Source organism: Heterodontus francisci, chromosome 2 (assembly GCF_036365525.1).
Source record: "Heterodontus francisci isolate sHetFra1 chromosome 2, sHetFra1.hap1, whole genome shotgun sequence".
Classification (NCBI taxonomy): domain Eukaryota; kingdom Metazoa; phylum Chordata; class Chondrichthyes; order Heterodontiformes; family Heterodontidae; genus Heterodontus; species Heterodontus francisci.
The window spans coordinates 207,359,113-207,384,197 of NC_090372.1; the positions used below are offsets into that span (position 1 = coordinate 207,359,113).

General features: G+C 44.4%; 1 protein-coding gene across 1 annotated transcript in view; it reads right to left on the minus strand.

Moving 5' to 3' along the window:
* The window catches only part of obscnb (obscurin, cytoskeletal calmodulin and titin-interacting RhoGEF b), an 868,128-nt gene that overhangs the window by 307,162 nt on the left and 535,881 nt on the right, over positions 1 to 25,085 (minus strand). The window contains exons 94-96 of the mRNA XM_068053434.1: positions 21,603 to 21,878; positions 21,011 to 21,283; positions 3,952 to 4,242 (exon numbers count right to left, since the gene is read on the minus strand). Of these exons, the coding sequence (XP_067909535.1) occupies positions 3,952 to 4,242; positions 21,011 to 21,283; positions 21,603 to 21,878 (840 nt within the window). The remainder of the gene's footprint in view (positions 1 to 3,951; positions 4,243 to 21,010; positions 21,284 to 21,602; positions 21,879 to 25,085) is intronic.

Below are 25,085 nucleotides of genomic sequence, written 5' to 3' on the forward strand. Positions count from 1 at the left end.
TCACCAAAGTGCTCACCTACATCTAAATCTAACACCTGGCCGGGTTCATTACCCAGTACCAAATCCAATGTGGCATCGCCCCTGGTTGACCTGTCTACATACTGTGTCAGAAAACCCTCCTGCACACACTGGACAAAAACTGACCCATCTAAAGTACTCGAACTATAGTACTTCCAGTCAATATTTGGAAAGTTAAAGTCCCCCATAACAACTACCCTGTTACTCTCGCTCCTGTCGAGAATCATCTTCGCTATCCTTTCCTCTACATCTCTGGAACTATTCGGGGGTCTATAGAAAACTCCCATAATTGGAAGATGAGATGCTGTTCCTCGAGCTTGCATTGAGCTTCACTGGAACACTGGAGCAGGCTGAGGATAGAAATGTGGACATGAGAAAAAGGTGGTGAATTAAAATGGCAAGCAACCTCCGCTCGGGATCATGCTTGCGAACCGAGCGGAGGTGTTCTGCAAAATGGTCACCCAATCTGTGTTCGGTCTCCCCAATGTAGAGGAGACTGCAGTGTGAGCAGTGAATACACTACACTAAATTAAAAGAAGTACAAGTAAATCGTTGCTTCACTTGGAAGGAGTGTTTGGGGCCTTGGAAGGTGAGGAGAGAGGAGGCAAAAAGGCAGGTATTACACTTCCTGTGATTGCTTGGGAAGGTGCTGTGGGAAGGGGACGATTTGTCGGGGGTGATGGAGGAGTGAACCAGGGTGTTGCGGAGGGAACGGTCCCTTTGGAATGCTTACAGGGGAGGGGAGGGGAAGATATATTTGGTGGTGGCATCACGCTGGAGGTGGTGGAAATTGTGGAGGATGATCCTTTGGATGTGGAGGCTGGTGTGGTGGTAAGTGAAGAAAAGGGGAACTCTATCGCAGTTCTGGGAGGGATGGGGAAGGGGTGAGAGCAGAAGTGTGGGAAATGGGTCGGACACAGTTGAGGGCCCTTTCCACCACAGTGCGGGGGAATCCTCGGTTGAGGGAAAAGGAAGACATATCAGAAAACTGTTGTGGAAGGTTGCATCATCAGAACAGGTGTGTTGGAGACAGAGAAACTGGGAGAGTGGAATGGAATCCTTACAGGAGGCAGAATGTGGGGAAGTATAGTCGAGGTAGCTGTGGAGTCGGTGGGCTTATAATAAATACTAGTAGACAGCCTATCCCCAGAGATGAAGACAGATAAGTCAAGGAAGGGAAGGGAAGTATCAGAGATGGGCCATGTGAAGGTGAGAGAAGGGTGGAAATTGGAAGCAAAGTTGAAGAGGTTTTCCAGTGCGGGGAGAGAGCAGGAAACAGCACCGATACAATCATCAATGTATTGGAAAAAGACTTGGGGGAGGGGATCTGAGTAGGACCGGAACAAGGAATGTTCAACATACCTCACAAAAAGACAGGCATAACATAACCCATAGCAACTCCTTTTAGTTGGAGGAAGTGAGTGGAGTTGAAGGAGATGTGGGAACAATTTCAGCCAGGTGGAGGAGGGTGGTGGTGGATGGGAACTGGTTGGGCCCCTGTTGAAGGAAGAAGCTGAGAGCCCTCAGACCATCTTGGTGGGGGATGGAGGTGTAGAGAGATTGGATGTCCATAGTAAAGAGGAGGCAGTTAGGACCAGAAAACTGGAAACTGTCGAAATGATGTAGGGCGTCAGAAGGGTCACAGATGTAGGTGGGAAGAGACTGGACAAGGGGAGAAAAAAATGAATCAAGATAGGAGGAAATAAGTTCAGTGGGGCAGGAACAGATTGAAATGATGGGTCTACCGGGACAGTCCTGTTTGTGGATTTTGGGAAGGAGATAGAAGCGGGCTGCTCCGGGTTGTGGGACAATGAAGTGAGAAAATCAGTCCTGCAGACAATGACTTGATATTTGGTGGTGGGGTCAGAGTCCAGGGGGAGGTAAGAAGAAGTGTCTGACAGTGGCGCAGTGGTTAGCACTGCAGCTTCACAGCTCCAGCGACCCGGGTTTAATTCTGGGTACTGCCTGTGTGGAGTTTGCAAGTTCTCCCTGTGTCTGCGTGGGTTTTCTCCGGGTGCTCCGGTTTCCTCCCACAAGCCAAAAAGACTTGCAGGTTGGTAGGTAAATTGGCCATTATAAATTGCCCCTAGTATAGGTAGGTGGTAGGGAAATATAGGGACAGGTGGGGATGTGGTAGGAATATGGGATTAGTGTCGGATTAGTGTAAATGGGTGGTTGATGGTCGGCACAGACTCGGTGGGCCGAAGGGCCTGTTTCAGTGCTGTATCTCTAAACATGAACTAAACATAAACAGTTGGTGCTCAGCCTCTGCAAGATAGAGGTTGGTGCGACAGACAACAGCACCACCCTTGTCAGCGGGTTTGATCACAATGTCAGGGTTAGACCTAAGAGAACGGAGTGCAGCAAGTTCAGATGAGACAGGTTAGAGTAAGTGAGGGGGTCAGAGAAATTAAGGCAGCCGATGTCACTCCAAAAGTTCTCAATGAAAGGATCAAGAGCGGGTAAGAGGCCAAAGAGAGGGGTCCAGGAGGAGGGAGAGTACCTAAGGTGGGTGAATGGGTCCGCTGGTCGGGGGGAGGACTCCTGTCCAAAGAAGTGAGCGTGGAGGTGAAGACGACGGAAGAAAAGCTCAACATCATGCCGAGTGCGAAATTCATTGAGGTGGCGGCGTAAGGGTATACAACTGAGTCCTTTGCTAAGTACAGATCGTTCTGCCTCGGAGAGGGGAAGATCAGAGAGTATTGTGAATACAGGGCAAGGGGTGAGATTAGCAGAAGGGATGGAGTCAGAGAGAAGATGAAGCAGCGATTTACTTGTACTTCTTTTAATGTAGTATACTGTATTCGCTGCTCACAATGTGGTCTCCTCTACATTGGGGAGACCAGACGCAGATTGGAACACCGCTTTGCAGAACACCTCCGCTTGGTCTACTAGCATGATCCTGAGCTTCTAGTTGGTTGCCATTTTAATTTACCACTTTGTTCTCATGTCCACATTTCTGTCTTTGGTCTACTGCAGTGTTCCAGTGAAGCTCAACGCAAGCTCGAGGAACAGCATCTCATCTTCCGATTAGGCACTCTACAGCCTTCTGGACTCGATATTGAGTTCAACAATTTCAGAGCATGAGCCCCATTATTTTTTATTTATTTATTATTTTTGAATTTAAAATTTTTTTTTAACTATGTTCTGCCTTAAACTTGTTTTTCATGTTTTTGCTTTCGTACAGAGCTGTTCGTTATTCTGCCACTAGCACGCTCTCTGGACTCATGCTTTGTCTTTCACTATAACTATTTAGCACTCCATTTGCATTCTGTTCCATCACATCTGTCATTTAATCTCTTCCCCCTCTTTCTTACCACAGACCTTCCTTCTTGTTCTTCTCCCCCTCCCCCCTTTCACTTACTCAAAGACTGCTATATTTCTAACTTTTGCTAGTTCTGATGAAGGGTTACAGACCTAAAACATTAACGTTTGGGGGAGGTGGTGGCATAGTGGTAATGTCACTGGACTAGTAATCCAGCAGCCAGGCTAATGCTCTGGGAACAAGGGTTCAAATCCCACCATGGCAGATGGTGAAATTTGAATTCAGTTAAGAAATCTGGAATTAAAAAGCTAGTCTAATGGTGTCCATGAAACCAATGTCAATTGTTGTAAAAACCCATCTGGTTCACTAATGTCTTTACCTGGCCTGCATGACTCACAGTTATGTGGTTGACTCTTAAAATGCCCTCTGAAATGGCAAGGCAATAAATACTGGCAGAGCCACAGACACCCATGTCCCACAAACAAATAAAAAAATACTGTTTCTCTCAACACAGATGTTGCCAGACCTACAGAGTATTTCCAGCACTTTCTGTTCTCAGTTTCTCAATTTTGTTTTGCAAAGAACCAAGGCCCTGTTGCAGCTCTGTTAATTGTAGAAACGTGAAGTACATGCACTGCATGAAGTGGGTCTGCATTCAAAATTCTCACCCAGCAGAATCGTCTGCGGTAAATGAACAGGTTCTCCAGCACCAGCCTGGTTCAGAGCTGAAACACGGAATCTGTAACCAGTGCCTGGTATTAGATTATCGACAGTGAACTCCAACTCTTCAATCGCTTTTGTGTTACATGGCAACCAGCAGTCGCTGTCAGTAGGTTTCATCTCAACATGGTAGCCTAGTATAGTACTACCACCATCGCTCAATGGCGTGAACCAAGACAGGGTGACAGACTGGAGGTTCTTTCTAACGACCTCTGGATCTTCAGGAGGGTCAGGAAGGCCTAGATATGCAGAGTTAGAATCATTATTATCTTAATTCCTTAGATGATGATCACACAAATAAAATTCAAACATATTATTAATTTGTATAAATCAAATTATAAATATATCCACCACCTATATGGATAAATTGCGTTATTCTCAGCTAGATTAAATTCACCTACAGTATTTATTCATTAAAGATCTACAAAGTCACTTGTTTTGTCATGCATATAAATTATCTCAAAATAATTTACCATAAATACAGATATGATTTCAAGACTTATCAACTGCAAATAGACCAGAATGAATTAAACCATCTGTAATAAAAGTATATGTCACTAAAAAATGTAATCTGCACCTCATGCAAACAGTTGCATTTGAAAATTTTCACAATATAGATTCTTTTCAATAGATTTTTCTTAATGGTAAAGCAAAAATTACTATCTATCTATCCACTGAAAGCTAATCAAGCCTAAAATTTAACTTCAGGGCTGAAATCACGGTGTGTACTGCTAGTTATGAAACTCATGAATCTGGAATTCTAACAAAGCCATTATAAATGGGTCATAAGTTTCAAGAAAACAGTGGGAAAAATAATTTAATAGGAACTGGTTCATGCACGTGTTACTAATGCAGTGTAGCATGATTTAATTTCTTGCCTTTTCTTCTTTAATTCAGTTATTTGCCTCACCATTATATTTGTAACTGCATACGTGGTTGGCGGAACAACTTATCAATAAACAGCAATATATCTCTCTCCAAGATCCCACTTCACTGTTGATATTAGATCAGTGTCAATGATCATCAAACAGGCTTACTACCAAGCACAATATTAAACCCACTTCTACATGAACAATTTCAGACTGTAATCTCTGTCCTTATTTTGTTGCCTTCTCATTGCAGGTTTTGGCTTTCGTCTCGTTTTTCCGTTGTTTTTGCTTTTGGATAACAGCTGTTCATCATTCTGCCATTCACACCTCCTCTGGACACATATTTTGTTTCTTTACTTGTCCTATTACCACTCCCTTTGGCCCTGCACCACTAACTCTTTTGTCATTTAATCTCTCGTGTCTACCACTCTATCACAGACCTTTCTTTTTATTCTTTTTTGTAGTGTGTTTGGATATTGTTTATTTGGATTTCTCGAAGGCATTCGATAAGGTGCCACATAAAAGATTATTGCGCAAGATAGGAGCTCACGGTATTGAGGGTAATGTATTGGCATGAACTGAGGATTGGTTAACTCACAGAAGACAGAGTCAGAATTAATGGGTCTTTTTCAAGTTGGAAAGACGTAACTAGTGGAGTGCCACAGGGATCAGTCCTAGGGCCTCAATTATTTACGATCTATATTAATGCCTTGGAGGAGGGGGCAGAGTGTAATATATCCAAATTTGCTGATGATACAAAAATACGTGGGAGGGCATGTTGAGATGAGGACATAAGGAATCTGCAAGGGGATACAGAGAGGTTGAGTGAGTGGGCAAAAACTTGGCAGTTGGAGAGTTTAATGTAGGAAAGTGTGAGATCATGCACTTTGGTAGGAAGAATCAAAAGCCAGACTATTATTTCAATGGAGAGACTCCAAAACAGTGCAGCACAGAGGGATCTGGGTGTTCTTGTGCATGAAACACAAAAAGTTAGCATGCAGGTGCAGCAAGTAATTAATAAAGCAATTGGAAGTTTGGCGTTTATTGCTAGGGGGTTGGAGTTTAAAAATATGGAAGTCTTGTTACAACTGTACAGGGTGTTGGTGGAGCCGCACCCGGAGTACTGTGTACAGTTTTGGTCCCCGTATTTAAGAAAGGATATACTGGGATTGGAGGCAGATCAAAAGAGATTCACTAGGCTGATTCCTGGGATGCAGGGGTTGACTTATCAAGAACAGCTAAATAGATGAGGCCTTTATTCATTAGAGTTCAGAAGAATGAGGGGTGATCTTATTGAAATGTACAAGATTCTGAGAGGGCTTGACAGGGTAGATGTAGAGAAGATGTTTCCACTAGTGGGGGAATCTCGAACTAGGGGACATAGTTACAGAATAAGGGGACACTCTTAAAACTGAGATGCAAAGCATTTTCTTCTCTCAGAGGGTAGTGAATGTATGGAATTCTTTACCTCAGAGAGTTTTGGAGGCTAGATCACTGAAAGTATTTAAAGCGGCATTCAATAGATTTTTGAAATATCGGGGAGTTGAAGGCTATGAGGAGCTGGCACGAAAGAGGAGTTGAGGTCTGGAGCAGATTAGCCATGATCTTATTGAATGGCAGGGCAGCCTTGAGGGGCCAAATGGCCTACTCTTGCTCCTATTTCTTATGTTCCTATGTTCTTATGACAGTAATAAGAAAGGATCAAGAAGTAGAATCCGTATGGGTGGAAATTAGGAATAACAAGGGTCAGAAAATGCTGGTGGGAGTAGTTTATTGGCCCCCTGATAACAGTTAAAATATTGGACAGATCATTAAACAAGAAATAATTGGAGTTTATAACAAGGGCAATGTAATAATTGTGGGGGTTTTTAATCTTCATATAAACTGGACAAATCAAATTGGCAAAGGTAGCCTGGAAGCTGAGTTTGTAGAATGCTTTTGCGACAGTTTCCGAGAATACATTATTGAATCCACTAGGCATAAAGCTATTTTAAATCTCGTTTAGTGTAATATTAAGTTTGAGAGCGACATATTTGAATCCAAAACAAGAATCCTAAACTTAAACAAAGACAATCAAATAAGTTGGAGGGAAGAGCTGGGTAAGGTTGAATAGGTAAATGGGCTCAAAGCTATGGTGGTAAATAAACAGTGGGAAACACTTAAAAAAAGATTCAAAATTTTCAACAAAAATGCATTTCATTAAAAAACAAAAACTCACTGAGAAAAATTCATCTGTGGCTCACTTGGGAAGTTCTGGATGGTATTAGATTATAAGAAGAGGCTTAGAATGCTGTGAAGAATATAATAAGCCTAAGGATTGGGAGAGCTTTAGAAACCAGCAAAGTGAAAACAAATTGATAAAAGGGGGAAAAAATGAGTGTAAACTAGCCAGGAATATAAAAATCGATTGTAAGTGCTTTTTCAAGGATATAAAAAGGAGAGTAGCTAAAGTAAATGTTGGTCCCTTAGAGGCAGAGACAAGAGAAATTGTCATGAGGAAATGGCAGAGACCATAGAACCATAGAAAAGTTACGGCACGGAAGGAGGCCATTCAGCCCATCGTGTCTGCGCCAGCTGCAAAACTAGCCGCCCAATCTAATCCTACCTTCCAGTCCTGGTCCATAGCCTTGCAGGTTACAGCACTTCAGGTGCTTGTCCATGTACCTTTTAAATGAGTTGTGACTTTCTGCCTCCACCACCAATTCAGGCAGTGAATTCCAGACACCCACCACTCTCTGGGTGAAAAAGTTTTTCCTCATGTCCCCTCTAATCCTTCTACCAATCACCTTAAATCAAGGCCCCTGGTAATTGACTTCTCCATTAGGGGAAACAGGTCCTTCCTGTCTACTCTATCTAGGCGCTTCATAATTTTGTACACTTCAATTAAGTCACCCCTCAGCCTCCTCTGTTCTAAGGAAAACAACCCTACAACAATCTTTCCTCATAGCTGCAACTTTCAAGCCCTGGCAACATTCTTGTAAATCTCCTCTGTACTCTCTCCAAAGCAATTATGTTCTTCCTGTAATGTGGTGACCAGAACTGTAGGTAATATTCCATTTGTGGCCTAACTAGCATTTTATACAGTCCCAGCATTACATCCCTGCTTTTGTATTCTATATCTCGGCCAATAAAGGAAAGCATTCCATATGCCTTCTTCCCAACTCTATCTATCTGTCCTGCCACCTTCAGGAACCTGTGGACATCCACTCCAAGGTCTCTCACTTCTTCCATCCCTCTCAATATGCTCCCATTTATTATGTATTCCCTAGCTTTGTTTGCCCTCCCCAAATGCATTACCTCACACTTCTCCGAATTGAATTCCATTTGCCACTTTTCCGCCCACTCAATCAAACCATTGATATAATTCTGCAGTCTACAACTATCTTCTTCACTATCAACTACAGGGCCAACCTTTGGGTCATCTGCAAATTTCCCAATCATGCCCCCCCACATTTAAGTTCAAATCATTAATATATACCATAAACAGCAAGGGACCTGAGCCCTGTGGAACACCACTGGAAACAAATGCATCTTCTCCTCCCTTCCCCTGTCAGCATTCCGAAGGGATCATTCCCTCCGCGATACTCTCATCCACTCCTCTATTCCCCCCACTACCTCATCCCCTTCCCACAGCACCTTGCCCTGCAATCACAGGAGGTGTAATACCTGCCCATTTACCTCCTCTCTCCTCATTATCCAACACCCCAAACATTCCTTTCAGGTGAAGCAGCGATTTACTTGTACTTCTTTCAATTTAGTATACTGTATTCACTGCTCACAATGTGGTCTCCTCTACACTGCGGAGACCAAACGCAGATTGGGTGACCGCTTTGTGGAATACCTCCGCTCAGTCTGTAAGCATGATCCCGAGCTTCTGGTTGCTTGCCATTTCAACACTACCCCCTGCTCTCATGCTCACATCTCTGTCCTGGGATTGCTGCAGTGTTCCAGTGAACATCAACGCAAGCTCGAGGAACAGCACCTCATTTACCGATTAGGCACATTACAGCCTGTCGGACTGAACACTGAATTCAATAATTTCAGAGCATGACGGCCTGTTTCTATTGTGCCTACCCACTGCCTTCATTTTTTTAATGTTAGTGCTTGGAGTGCTTTGTGCTTTACAGTCAATTCACACCCTCTCTGTACTAACGCTATGTCTTTCAGCACGTCATTAACATACCGTTTGCCTTTGTTCCACGACCTTCTGGTCAGATATTCTCTGTGACCCTGTCCTAGCAACACCTTCTCCTTTGTTATCTCTTGCCCCACCCCCACTTTGCTTGCTTAAAACCTTTTACATTTCCAATATTTGTCAGTTGTGATGAAGTGTCACTGACCTGAAACGTTAACTCTGCTTCTCTCTCCACAGATGCTGCCAGACCTGCTGAGTATTTCCAGCACTTCTTGTTTTTATTTCAGGCAGAAAGGGAATAGGTGACCGCCAGGCAGAGTAGAAGAACTAGGCAGATAGTGCAGGAGTCCCCTGGGTCCTTCTCCTTATCTAACATATTTTCAGCTTTGGATACTGTTGGGGGAGATAGCTTCTCGGGGGAATGCAGCAACAGCCAAGTCTGTGGCACCACGGGTGGCTCAGCTGCACAGCAGGGGAGGAAAAAGAGTGGGAGAGCTATAGCGATAGTGGATTCTATTGTAAGGGGTACAGATAGGCATTTCTGTGGCTGCAAACATAACTCCAGAATATGTTGCCTCCCTGTGCTATGGTCAAGGATGTCACGGAGCAACTGCACGGCATTCTGATGGGGGAGGGTGAACAGTCAAAGGTCCTGGTTCACATTGGTACCAACGACATAGGTAGAAAGAGGGATGGGATCCTGTATCAAGAATTTAGGGAGCTAGGTAGCAGATTAAAAAGCAGGACCTCAAAGGTTGTAATCTCTAGATTACTTCCGGTGTCAAGTGCTAGTGAGTATAGCAATAGGAGGATAGAGCAGATGAATGAGTGGTTGAAAAGGTGGTGCAGGTGGGAGGGCTTTAGCTTCCTGGATCACTGGGTCTGTTTCTGACGAAGGTGGGACCTGTACAAGTTGGACGGGTTGCACCTGAACCAGAACGGGACCAACATCTTTGCTGGGAGGTTTGTTAGTGCTGTTCGGGGTGAGGGTTTAAACTAATTTGGCAGGGGAATGGGATACAGAGTGGAGGTACAGTAGGGGGTGATGCACAGTCAAATATAGAAGTGAAACTAAGTCAGTCTGAAAGGCAGAGCAAATATAGACCTGTTAAGGCACAACTGAATAATGCAAGGAGTCTAGGAGTCTTACTAGTAAGGCAGATGAATTGAGGGCATTGATTAACACATGGGAATATGATATTATTGCTATCACAGAGACATGGTTGAGGGAAGGACAGGACAGGCAGCTATATATTCAAGCGTAACAGGGGAGAGTTTAAAAGAGGAAGTGGCATTGCACGATCAATCAGTGAGTCAATTACTGCAGTAAGGAGGGATAATATCATAGAAGGTTCCTCAAATGAGGCCATATGGGTAGAACTTAAAAACAAAAAGGGGGCAATCACTTGGCTGGGAGTGTACTGCAGACCTCCAAACAGTCAGGGAGAGATAGAGGAGCAGATACGTAGGCAAATCTCAGACAGGTGTAAAAATAACAGTAGGGGATTTCACCTTCCCCAATATCAACTGGGATAGTCTTAGTGCAAAAGGCTTAAAGGGGACGGAATTCTTACAGTGCATACAGGAGAGCTTTTTGAGCCAGCACGCAGAAGGTCCTACAAAAGAAGGGGCGGTACTGGACCTAATTCTAGGGAATGAAGCCGGACAAGTGATACAAGTGTCAGTGGGGAAGCATTTCGGGGATAGTGACCATAACTCTGTAAGATTTAAGGTAGTTATGGAAAAGGACAAAGAGGGACCGGAAATAGAAGTACTGAACTGGTGGAAGGCTGATTTCAATATGATAAAACAGGATCTGGCCAAAGTGGACTGGGAGCAGCTACTTGTAGGAAAGTCGACATCAGACCGGTGGGAGCCATTCAAAAAGGAAATAGTGAGAGTTCAGTTCCCGTAAAGGTGAAGGGTAGGACCAACAAGTCCAGGGAACCCTGGATGTCAAGGGATATAGAGGATTGCATAAGGAAATAAAAAGGAGGCTTATGGCAGATTCAGTGTGCTGAAAACAGTGGAGGCCCTAGAGGAGTATAGAAAGTGTAGGGGGGGTACTTAAAAAAGTAATTAAGAGAGCGAAGAGGGGACATGAAAAAACATTGGCGGGCAAGATAGAGGAAAATCCCAAGGCATTGTATAAGTATATTAAGGGCAAGAGGATAACCAGGGAAAGAGTAGGGCCCATTAGGGACCAAAGTGACAATCTGTGTGTGGAGCCAGAGGACATAGGTGAGGTTTTAAATGATTACTTTTCATCTGTGTTCACTATGGAGAAGGATGATAAGTTGTAGAGGTTAGGGAGGGGGATTGTGATGTACTTGAACAAATTAGCATTGAAAGGGAGGAAGTATTAGCTGTTTTAGCGGGCTTAAAAGTGGATAAATCCCCAGGCCCAGATGATATGTATCCCCGACTGTTATGTGAGGCAAGGGAGGAGACAGCAGGGGCTCTGACACAAATTTTCAAATCCTCTTTGGCCACAGGAGAGGTACCAGAGGACTGGAGGACAGCGAATGTGGTACCATTATTCAAGAACAGTAGCAGGGATAAACCAGGTAATTACACGCTGGTGAGTCTAACATCAGTGGTAGGGAAACTATTGAAAAAGTTTTTGAGGGACAGGATTAATCTCCACTTGGAGAGGCAGGGACTAATCAGGGATAGTCAGTATGGCTTTGTCAGAGGGAGATCCTGTCTAACAAAGTTGACTGAATTTTTCGAGGAGGTGACTGGATGTGTAGATGAGGGTAAAGCAGTTGAAGTAGTCCACATGGACTTCAGTAAGGCTTTTGATAAGGTCCTACATGGGAGATTGGTTAAGAAGGTAAGAGCCCATGGGATCCAGGGCAATTTGGTAAATTGGATCCAAAATTGGCTTAGTGGCAGGAGGCAGAGGGTGATGGTTGAGGGTTGTTTTTGTGAGTGGAAGCCTGTGACCAGTGGTGTGCCACAGGCATCGGTGCTGGGACCCTTGCTGTTTGTAGTGTACATTAATGATTTAGGCGTGAATATAGGAGATATGATCAGTAAGTTCTCAGATGACATGAAAATTGGTGGTGTCGTAAATAGTGAGGAGGAAGGCCTTAGATTACAGGATGATATAGATGGGCTGGTAAGATGGGTGGAGCAGTGGCAAATGGAATTTAATCGTGAGAAGTGTGAGGTGATGCATTTTGGGAGGATTAACAAGGCAAGGAAATATACAATGGATGGTAGGACCATAGGAAGTACAGAGGGTCAGACGGACCTTGGTGCACTTGCCCACAGATCACTGAAGGCAGCAGCACAGATAGATAAGACGGTTAGGAAGGCATATGGGATACTTGCCTTTATTAGCCGAGGCACAGAGTATAAGAGCAAGGAGGTTATGATGGAGTTCTATAAAACGCTAGTTAGGCCACAGCTGAAGTACTGTGTACAGTTCTGGTGACCACACTATAGGAAGGATGTGATTGCACTGGAGAGGGTAGAGAGGAGATTCACCAGAATGTTGCCTGGGCTGGAGCATTTCAGCTATGAAGAGAGACTGGATAGGCTAGGGTTGTTTTCCTGAGAGCAGAGAAGGCTGAGGGGGGACAAGATTGAGGTGTACAAAATTATGAAGGATCGGATAGAAAGGAAGACTTTTCCCTTAGCGGAGCTGTCTATAACCAGGGGGCATAGATTTAAGGTAAGGGGCAGGAGGTTTAGAGGGGATTTGAGGAAAAATGTTTTCACTCAGAGGGCAGTTGGAATCTGGTTCACACTACCTGAAGGGGTGATAGAGGCAGGAACCCTCACAACATTTAAGAAGTATTTAGATGAGCACTTGAAACGCCATAGCATAGAAGGCTATGGGCCAAGTGCTGGAAAACGGGATTAGGATAGGTGTTTGATGGACGGCACAGACACTATAGGCCAAAGGGCTTGTTTCTGTGGTGTATGACACTGGTAGGCGGGGGGGAGGAGTCAGGATTTTCAGTGCAGTGGGAGGAGGAAGACGGGGTCAAATAAACATAATGGGTGTAGAAGTTGGGTGAAAGGGTGAACTTTAAACTTTGTAACTGTATGCAGTCGGGGGGGACGGGAAGGTCATATTTAAAAGGTCGGTGTTCTGGGGGCGGAAGGGCAAATAGCTAATGTAATTATTATTGGAGAGTGGGAAAGGGGTGTGAGGAATTTATTGCATAAATGTTTGCCAGGGTTGGGTGGGGGGGGAGGCGTGTACTTCTAAAAATTTTAAAATGCCGGCAGGGCTGGCTGCCCTTTAAAAATGGTGCCAGTGCCTGTGCACAGGCAGCTGACGCCATTGCCAGGGATGGTCAGCCCGCCCCCTCCATGTGATTGGGGGGGGGGGGGGGGGGGGCCGCCCTGGCTATTTAAATGAGCCCCCGGGCGGGAGATCGTGGCAGCTATTTGGCGTGCAGCCTGCACTTTTTGAGCTCACTGCCAAGATTGGCGGCGGGCTCTTAAAATCCAGCCCAGTAGGTCAGATGATCAAAAGCTTGATCAAAGAGGTAGTTAAAGGAGTGTCTTAAAAGGAGGAAAGTGAGGTGGAGAGGCGAAGAGGTGTAGGGAGGGTGTTCCAGAGCTTGCTGCCGAGGCAACTGAAGGTGTGGGCACCAACGGCGAAGCAATTAAAATCAGGGATGCACAAGAGGCCAGAATTAGAGGAGCGCAGATATCTTGGAGGGTTGTGGGCTGGAAGAGATCTCAGAGGTAAGGAGGGGCAAGGCCATGGAGAATTTTAAAATCAAAACATTGCTTCACCAGGAGCTAATGTTGGTTAGTGAGCACAGGGGTGATAGGGGAATGGGACTTTGTGCAAGTTAAGACACCGGCAGCAGAATTTTAAATGACTTCAAGTTTATAAAGAGTAGAATGTGGGAGACCAGCCAGGAGAGCATTGGAACAGTCAAGTCTAGAGGTAACAAATGCTTGAATGAGGGTATCAGCAGCAGAACAGCTGAAACAGGGGTGAAGTTAGGCGATATTACAGAGGTGGAAATAGAAGAACAAAGAACGTTACAGCACAGGAACAGGCCCTTGGGCCCTCCAAGCCTGCGCCAATCCAGATCCTCTATCTAAACATGTCGCCTATTTTCTAAGGGTCTGTATCTCTTTGCTTCCTGCCCATTCATGTATCTGTCTAGATACATCTTAAAAGACGCTATCGTGCCCGCGTCTACCACCTCCGCTGGCAACGCGTTCCAGGCACCCACCACCCTCTGCGTAAAGAACTTTCCACGCATACCCCCCCTAAACTTTTCCCCTCTCACTTTGAACTCGTGACCCCTACTATTTGAATCCCCCACTCTGGGAAAAAGCTTCTTGCTATTCAACCTGTCTATACCTCTCATGATTTTGTACACCTCAATCAGGTCCCCCCTCAACCTCCGTCTTTCTAATGAAAATAATCCTAATCTACTCAACCTCTCTTCATAGCTAGCACCCTCCATACCAGGCAACATCCTGGTGAACCTCCTCTGCACCCTCTCCAAAGCATCCACATCCTTTTGGTAATGTGGTGACCAGAACTGCACGCAGTATTCCAAATGTGGCCGAACCAAAGTCCTATACAATTGTAACATGACCTGCCAACTCTTGTACTCAATACCCCGTCCGATGAAGGAAAGCATGCCGTATGCCTTCTTGACCACTCTATTGACCTGCGTTGCCACCTTCAGGGAACAATGGACCTGAACACCCAAATCTCTCTGTACATCAATTTTCCCCAGGACTTTTCCATTTACTGTATAGTTCACTCTTGAATTGGGTCTTCCAAAATGCATCACCTCGCATTTGCCCTGATTGAACTCCATCTGCCATTTCTCTGCCCAACTCTCCAATCTATTTATATTCTGCTGTATTCTCTGACAGTCCCCTTCACTATCTGCTACTCCACCAATCTTAGTGTCGTCTGCAAACTTGCTAATCAGACCACCTATACTTTCCTCCAAATCATTTATGTATATCACAAACAACAGTGGTCCCAGCACGGATCCCTGTGGAACACCACTGGTCACACGTCTCCATTTTGAGAAACTCCCTTCCACTGCTACTCTCTGTCTCCTGTTGCCCAGCCAGTTCTTTATCCATCTAGCTAGTACACCCTGGACCCCATGCGACTTCACTTTCTCCATCAGCCTACCATGGGGAACCTTATCAAACGCCTTACTGAAGTCCATGTATATGACATCTGCAGCCCTTCCCTCATCAATCAACTTTGTCACTTCCTCAAAGAATTCTATTAAGTTGGTAAGACATGACCTTCCCTGCACAAAACCATGTTGCCTATCACTGATAAGCCCATTTTCTTCCAAATGGGAATAGATCCTATCCCTCAGTATCTTCTCCAGCAGCTTCCCTACCACTGACGTCAGGCTCACCGGTCTATAATTACCTGGATTTTCCCTGCTACCCTTCTTAAACAAGGGGACAACATTAGCAATTCTCCAGTCCTCTGGGACCTCACCCGTGTTTAAGGATGCTGCAAAGATATCTGTTAAGGCCCCAGCTATTTCCCCTCTCGCTTCCCTCTGTAACCTGCGATAGATCCCATCCGGACCTGGGGACTTGTCCACCTTAATGCCTTTTGGAATACCTAACACTTCCTCCCTCCTTATGCCGACTTGACCTAGAGTAATCAAACATCTGTCCCTAACCTCAACATCCGTCATGTCCCTCTCCTCGGTGAATACCGATGCAAAATACTCGTTTAGAATCTCACCCATTTTCTCTGACTCCACGCATAACTTTCCTCCTTTGTCCTTGAGTGGGCCAATCCTTTCTCTCGTTACCCTCTTGCTCCTTATATATGAATAAAAGGCTTTGGGATTTTCCTTAACCCTGTTTGCTAAAGATATTTCATGACCCCTTTTAGCCCTCTTAATTCCTCGTTTCAGATTGGTCCTACATTCCCGATATTCTTTCAAAGCTCCGTCTTTCTTCAGCCTCCTAGACCTTATGTATGCTTCCTTTTTCCTCTTAGCTAGTCTCACAATTTCACCTGTCATCCATGGTTCCCTAATCTTGCCATTTCTATCCCTCATTTTCACAGGAACATGTCCCTCCTGCACACTAATCAACCTCTCTTTAAAAGCCTCCTACATATCAAATGTCGATTTACCTTCAAACAGCTGCTCCCAATCTACATTCCCCAGCTCCTGCCGAATTTTGGTATAGTTGGCCTTCCCCCAATTTAGCACTCTTCCTTTGGGACCACTCTCGTCTTTGTCCATGAGTATTCTAAAACTTACGGAATTGTGATCACTATTCCCAAAGTAGTCCCCTACTGAAACTTCAACCACCTGGCCGGGCTCATTTCCCAACACCAGGTCCAGTATGGCCCCTTCCCGAGTTGGACTATTTACATACTGCTCTAGAAAACCCTCCTGGAGGTTCTTAGTGATGGCACGAATATGAGGTCTGAAGCTCAACTCAGAGTAAAATGTGATACCAAATTGCAAACAAACTGGCTTAATCTCAGACTGTTGCCAGGTAGCTAGGGAATGGAATTTGGAGCAGGGGCTGAAAACAGTGGCTTCAGTCGTCCCAATATTGAATTGGAGGGAATTTCTGCTCACTGGATGTCAGATAAGGAGGCTGATAATTTAGCAACAGTGGAGGAGTCAAGAGAAGTGGTGCTTTCGGATGATGTTGCCGAGGGACAGCATGTAGATTAGAAATAGGAAGGGGCCAAGGGCAGATCCCTGGGGGACACCAGAGGTAATGTTGCGGAGCAGAAGAGAAGCCATGTCAAGTGATTCTCTGGCTGCAATTAGATAAGAATGGAACCAGGTGAGAGCAGTCCCACCCAGCTAGATGACAGTGAAGAGGTGTTGGAGGAGGATGGTGTGGTCAACTGTGTCAAAGACTGAAGACAGGTTGAGAAGGATGAGGAGGGAAAGTTTACCTTTGCCACAGTCACATAAGATGTCATATGCGACTTTGATAAGAGCTGTTATGGTACTGTGGCAAGGGCAGAAACTTGATTGGAGGGTTCAACCCTTCCCTGCACCCATCACGTGTATTTGACCCCATCCACACCCCCCCCCCCCCCACTGGCACTGATAAACGTACTCCTGCCCCCTTCCACAACAGTGTGGCGCCTTTTTTCCCTGGAGGGGGATCTGAAGGTGCAGGAGTGCCGGCCGCTGCGCCGAAGATTGCGGTGGGCCCTCAAGATCGCGGGTGAGTATATTTAAATTAATTAATTTTATTGATTTGAATATTTAAAGTGTGGTCGCGTCGCCCAGTGGCAGGGATGCCGTCATGGAGCCTCGCTGCCGCCGGGAGGATCGGGCTGGGCCGGGCCCTGCCGGCATCAAGAAGCGTGGCAGGCCTCATCTGGAGCCATCTTCAGGTCCCTCCAGCCGTGGATCCTGATGTCGAGGTTGTTAAAATTCCGCCCAACATGTTCAAGGATTTTGGAGAGGAAAGGGAGATTGGAGATGGATGATAGTTTGCAAGGGCGGTGGGGTCAAGGGTTGGTTTTTTGAGGACAGGGGAGGTAACGGCAGATTTAAAGGAGAGAGGGACAGCATGTGAAGAGAATTTACAATACCGGCTAACATGGGGACCAGGAAGGGAAGTCGGGTGGCTAGCAGTTTAGCGCGAATAGGATTGTGGGAACAGGAAGCGGGACTCATGGACAAAATAAGCCCAGTGGGCATGAGGGAGAAACTAGAGAAAATGTGAGTTCAGGGCTAGGCAAGGGGAGGCATTATAAGAAGTCTGGCCAGGTGAGGTAGTGGAAGGGAGGGATGTGGCAGCTGATCGGATGATCTTAGTGACAAAGAAGTCCATTAGCTCCTCGCACTTAATTGTTGGAAGTGAGGATGGAGAGGACAAGGAAAGGGGTTTAAAAAGATGGTTTACAGTAGAGGAAAGAAGCCAGGGGTTATCTTTGCACTGCAAGATGATCCTGGTATCGTGAGCAGTTTTAGCAGAGGACAGCAAGACCCGATAGTGTTTTAAGAGGTCCAGCCAGATCTGGCAGTAGATGGCTAAACCAGCTGTCCGCCTTATTCTTTCACGTCTGCGTCTCTTGGACTTAAGGGAGCGGAGATGACGGCCGTACTTAGGAAATGGTCAGAGTGAGAGAGACTGATTTTTTGGGGGGAGAAAAGGTGGTGATGAAGGTGCAGTTGAGCAAAGCAGTAGCTGCAGAAATGTTGTGATGAACAGATGGCCAAAGGCTAGATAGTTGAGATTTTGAAAGTGCAGTTGAAAGTGAATAGGGGGATAGTTTTTCCCAGGGATGATACAGAATGAGGTAGGGTTGGGGTGTGGAAGGGGAATGTGGGTGGAGGGTGATACAAGGAAGTGATCAGACATGTCCTTATCTGTAATTGATATGATGGGACTAGCAAGACCACGCGAGATGGCAAGTTCAAGAGGGTGACTGTGGATATGGGAGGGGAGATTACATGCAGGGAGAGATTCAGGGAGGATAAGAGGGCAATGAACTCAGAGCAGAGAGAACATGATGAGTTGAGATGGAGATTGATAATCACTGAGGATGAGGAGTTGTTTGGTGCACAGACTGAGGGACGAAAGCAGTGAAGATATCTTGGTGATAACATTTTTAATCATACTTGGGAGGACATTAGAGAATGATGATTTTGAAAGGGAGATGGGAGGAGTGTCATGCAGGCCCCCATCTGCCAAGAATGAAGCATTAATTTTTCCACATGGACATTAAATTTCAAATTGTTGCTGGGAAGAAGAGAAGGCCTGTTACAAGGACTGCCAGACCTTGGCTGGAAAACAATATTTACATACTAACAGACATTGAAGGCAGGGAAGTGCATTCCATTCCCTGGTAAGATGATACAATACACAGAGCCAACACATGGTCAGACCAGTTAGTCACATGACTAACCTGCTGGGCAACTTGGGTGTTTTTGAATTGTACAGTTTGAACTGAGAGCCTGCAGAAAGCTGTTTGCTCCTAGATTAAAAAGACCTCTCTTGGCTGGGTCGCCACAGCCTGTCCTGTCTGCTCCCATCTCTTTCTCACAAGCCTCTGAATCCATTGAGGACACATGAACCCCAAGAGAGAAAAGTCACCTACAGTGAACAAAGTTTAAGAAGAATACTGGGCCCCAACGAAAAGCAAGATCTATCTACAATCAAAGACGCTACAGTGAGCTTGAAGAACCGTAACAACTCTTCAGATATTGCCTCAAACTTTTCCACCTTATTTTCCTTCTGCTCTTTTCTGTCTTTATTTGCATGTGTGTATCGTGTATGTATGCTAGCATGGGCACGTCGTGTATCCGTAGGCGTCAACTGAATTAGAGTTCAAGTTTAAAATTAATAAATGTCAACCCTTCTTCTTTAAACCTAAGAAAGCCTGTTTGTGCTGGTTTCTTTGCCTTACAATTGGAAAGTGGTGATTTACCAAGGGGGAGCTAAAAACACATGGTGTGTTTAAAATTAAACCCTGTTACAGTAAGACCTGGTGAAGGCTGAAAGGGAACCCTAGACCTCTTTCTCACCTGGTCATAACAGGGGTAAAACAAGATGAGATGTTCGAAGGAGGAGAAAGTGTCGGTGATAAGCAGCACACTGCCTCCACAACGGTCTTGGTGGGGCAAGTAGTGAAAGATGTAGCCAGGAGGGGAGGGTTCATTAAATGGCAACCCCTCAGGTTTTCGTTAAGGCCATGATGTCCATGCAATCATCCACAATATGTTCATGGATGGCAAGGGTTTTTTGCATAAGGTTAATATGCAAGATAAAGGCTCATGGAGTTGGGGGTAATTAATATATTAGCTCAGATGGAGGATTATGTAATAACAGGAAACAGAGAATAGGGATAAACTGGGCATTTTCAAGTTGGAGGACTGTAACTAGTGCAGTGCCGTAAGAATCAGTGCTGGGGCCTCAGCTATTCGCAATTTATATTAATGACTTAGATGCAGAAACTGAAAGTAATGCATCCAAGCTTGCTAACAAAACAAAGCTGGCGGGAAAGTAAGCTGTGAGAAGACAAAAAGAGGCTGCAAAAAGATAGAGACAGGTTAAGTGAGTGGGCAACAAGGTGACAGATGGAGTATAATGTGAAGAAGTCTGAGTTATTCATTTTGATAGTAAGAATAGAAAAGGAAAGTATTTTTTAAAAGGCATGACACTTTTAAATGTTGATGTTCAGACAGACTTGGGTGTACTTGTACAAGGAACACAGAAAGTTAGCAAGCAAGTACAGCAGGCAATTAGGAAGTCAAATGGCATATTGGCCTTTATTGCTAGGGGATTGGAGTACAGGAATAAGGAAGTCTCGCTACAACTGTTTAGGGCTTATCTGAGATCACAGCTGGAATACTGTGTGCAGGTTGGATCTCCATATTTAAGGAAAATGATATACCTGCCCTGGAAGCAACACAGCAAAGGTTCACTATATTGATTCCTGGGATGAGAGGGTTGTCCTATGATGAGAGACTGAGTAAATTGGTCCTGTATTCTCTGGAGTTTAGAAAAATGAGAAGTGATCTCATTGAAACATACAAAATGAGGGTTATTTCTCCTGGCTGGGGAATCTAGAACACGGGGGCACAGCCTCAGGATAAGGGGTGGATCATTTAGGAGTGAGATGAGGAAACATTTCTTCACTCAGAGGTTTGTAAAGTTTTGGAATTCTCCACTCCAGAGGGTTGTGGATGCTCCATTGTTGAGTATATTCAAGGTAGGGATAGATAGATTTTTGATCTCTGATCTCTCAGGGTACAAAGGGGGTGTGTGGGAAGTGGAGTTGAGGCAGAAGATTATCCATGATTGTACTGAATGGCGAAGCAGGTCTGAGGGGCTGTAGAGTCTACTCGTGTTTCTATTTCTTATGTACAGTGTCAGGCAGTCCAAGAACACAAACTCGTTACCTCTGGATTGTAACATACGGATTTTCAACCTTCTATTATCAGGCTGTTCACATAATCTTTTAAAAACTTTTAAACAGTGCAATAAATAAACCTTGCTTGATTTCATTGATGTCAAACCCTAGCATCTTACCAATAACAGTTAATTTTGCTGATGTAATGGCATCCCTTGAAGCAAAAGTTATTTCTCCAGAATGATTAAATTGGGCATTTTTCAGTATGAGTTTGTGAGTGTTCTTCTCTGCCTTTGTTTCCCAATGTTCATCTGATTGGATATCAATTTCATTCAGATACCAGCTTACTTCAGTAGTAGGGACCACTTCACTCAATACACATTCAAACTCAGCATCATTGCCTTGGACCACTTCAGTATTGTGCAAAGACTTCAAAATGTTAACATGCCATCCTACACAGAAGAAGTATATAAATATTACACATACACATTAAATAAAGTAGTATCCTTTACTATCATTGCAACAAATATCGAACTAGTCTGTGAATTCAAGTAGAAGCTATATTAGTTTAACCAATCATAGGAAAGGGATTCTTAGGGTTAATAAAAATTTCCCAGTCTAATATCTTGGTAACTTTATTTAGAAAAACATTTTTTTTTTCCTCTCTATTGTTGCTAAATTTCTATTATTCACAAATTGTAGATGACTACTTTCATGTTGCTTCCCTAAAGGAAATTCTACAACATGGAAGTCACCAATATATTTTTTTACCTTTAACAGTTAGATAGGCTGATGACATGGCATTTCCAGATACAAAGGTCACTCGACGGCTGTCTGAGGAAATTAGGTTTTTTAAGAGTAACAGATGTCGTCTTCCAGCATCAAGGATTGCAACTTCTACGTTTTCAGACTGTGTAATGGCAATGTCATCCATCAGCCACTTGTAATCATGCAATTCTGGTTTGGACAAGTGGCATTCAAACAAAGCTTCACCACCTTCTGCCGTATCTACATTTTCCAGCCCTTTGAGAATATCAGGTTGCATTGCTAATTAAAGAAAATACAGATACCATAGTGACTCACAACAATAACATGTTAGCATGATTTTTGCATATTTTACTACTATACTTCTTAGATCATTCTTAAGCTCCTCAAAGTGAGAAATATTCAAGTTTGGAAATGGAACACAGTACCATTTCAGATACCCAGTGCCATTATGAAGCACTCCTAGATTTGGTAAAGCATGATTAGGCGTAGAATAAAGCTTCCACTAGTCTGCCCAACAATGTGCTAAAGTATGACATTCCCTACTTCATGTATCAGCTATTTTGTGATTTCTGTGACTCAGATTTTCAACCTGCGCTGCATTAGCTATGATCCAAAGCTGAGGAAAACAGCAATTTTCAATTTATTTTAACAAAAGACTTTGCACTGTAGCAGAGTGCATTAATTTAAACCAGGGAAATGAAGACTTGCTTGTTAGTTATCAAACACTTGTTAAATTATAAAAACAAAAAGGGAGAAAAAAAACACAAATGTTATGTCAACAGATTAATGGACACTGCACCAACGTGCAAAGACAGGAGGACAGAAGTTCATCTCAGGTGGTGGTGCAAAACGGGTGGTATTGGATCAGCTGCCTGCTATACGCAGCGGCTGATATTCAGCTCCATTGCAGTCAATGGAATTAAATATCAGGCAATGTGTATAACGGGCAGTCAATCTGATACCGCCTGTTTTGTGCCACTGCCCTTGACTAATGTCTATTCCTGGATCATTATAAATTCATTAATGCAAACTTAAAATCCTCCATGAGTATTGCTGCAAATGTTCAATTCTAATTTCTTTGCCAAAAATAATAAAGCAAGCCAAGGAAAAGTCAGTACAGTTGGGGGGGAAAAAACTCAACAGGTGTGCTTTCTTCGACTTCCCATTCTGATGTAAGTGCTTATCTATTAAATGAGAATGCAATGAATTCAATCAGCCTACACGCAGCAGCATAGCCGGTGGCGGGTCAGCAACCCGTTTGTCATTAAAGCAGGTTTCTCCATGGCTAATTAACTCAACCATGGCATTAGCATCCTGCTTCCCGGTTTCCTGACCGATCAGAGACAGCAGGCAGGATGAAGTGCCAAATCTGTCAAAGCAAGGATTTCTAGTTAAAGGGACTCGGCAGGGGTCAGAATGGCTGAACTGTACATTGATTCCTAAGCTTCAGCAAAGACAGGAATGGCAAGGAGACCTGGGAAGGCTGCCCCTAGGTATTGGATTCCAACCTGGAGGTTCTCCTGCAGGATCTGAGGGCCTTAAATGACGTTATGTTTGTCAAGGACAGGAGAAAGAGGCCAGCCTCTGCTATCATGCAGGCATGGATGGAAGTGGCTGAGAAAGCGAGCAGCAGGAGTGTGGTCCCTCGAACCTACAGACAGTGCCCCAAGAGGTTCAAGGACCTCATGAGGGCAAGAAAGGTAAGTGGCATAACACTTTCAGGTGCCAATCCCACACTTCAACTTTTCCAGCATTATCCTGCACAGTACTCCTCAGACTAACACACCTTGCAACTCCATTCATTTCTCTCTCTTCAGACACCTCCTCATCCCCATCTGAACAACCAACACTGACATTCACCCTCATCTTTGTGCCATCTCACACCCTTGCCTCACAGTCACTCTCCACAAATATTGTCCTTCCCACCTCTCCACACAATCCATTTCTCACACATAGAACTCTATTTTTTCTCCTTGCAGAAAAGAGTGCAGAACTGCAGGGAGAGGCAGAAAACAGAGGGGGCGATGGGTGCAGGGGGTTTTCAGGGGAGTGCGTCCTTTGCAAGCCACCTTAATGAGCACTGACAATGCGTGTCCAACTGGTTCGCTGGGAAGGATGTATTGCACATGTCAGCAACGACTTGCCATGAAAGCCTGAGCCTTCTGAGGCACCAGTGCTCACACATAGAATGGTTACAGCACTGGAGGCCATTTGGCCCTTTCTGTCTATGTTCTCTGTAAGAGAAACTCAGCTCATCCCACTTCCCTGCCTTTTCCCTGTAGCCCTGCAAATCTTTTCTCTTCAGATAATTATTCAATTTCCTTTTGAAAGCTATGATTGAGTCTGCCTCCACAATACTCACAGGCAGTGCATTACAGGCCTTAACCGCTTGTTGCATCAAAAAGTTTTTTCTCATTTCACCTCTGTTTCTTTTGCCAATCATCTTAAATTGGTGTTCTCTGGTTTTTGACCTTTCCGCCAATGGGAACAGTTTCTCCCTAAATACTATATCCAGACCCCTTATGATTTTGAACACCTCTATCAAATCTCCTCTCAACCCTCTCTTCTCTGAGGAGAACAATCCCAGCTTCTCCAATCTATCCACTTAACTGATGTCCCTCATCCCTGGAACCATTCTCATAAATCTTTTCTGCACCCTTTCTAAAGTGTAGTCCTCAGAGTTGGACACAATGCTCCAGATGAGGCCAAACCAGTGTTTTAGAAAAGTTCCTTGCTTTTGTACTCTATGCCTCTGTTTATAAAACCCAGAATCCCATATGCCTTTTTAACCACTTTCTCAACTTGCTCTGCCACTTCAATAATGTATGACAGATACCACCAGGTCCCTCTGCTCCTGCACCCCCTTTAGAATTGTATATTGTATATTGCCTCTCCTCGTTCTTCCTGTCAAAATGTCTCACTTCACAATTCTCTGCACTAAATTTCATCTGCCTTGTGTCTGCCCATTCTGTTAGCCTGCCTATGTCCTCTTGCAGTTATTCACTATCCTCCTTACAGTTCACAATACTTCCAAGTTTTGTGTCATCTGCAAATTTGGAAATTGTTTCGTGCACCCAAGTCTATGTCAGTAATATAGATCAAGAAAAGCAGTAGTTCTAAAACCATACCCTGGGAAATCCCACTTAAACACCTTCCTTCAGTCCGACAAACAACCGTTACCACTACCCTGTTTCCTATCACTCAGCCAATTTTGTATCCCTGCTGCCATTGTCCCTTTTATTCCATGGGCTTCATTATGTACCTCTATCATGAGACTGTTTCCCATGGTAGGGGTGACTAAAACTAGAGGGCATAGATTTAAGGTAAGAGGGAGGAGGTTTAAAGGGGATCAAAGGGGTAAATTTTTCACACAAAGAATAGTGGGTATCTGGAATGAGCTGCCTGAGGAGGTGGTGGAAGCAGGAACAGTAGCAACATTTACGAGGCATATGGACAGGTACTTGAATGAGCAAGGCATAGAGGGAT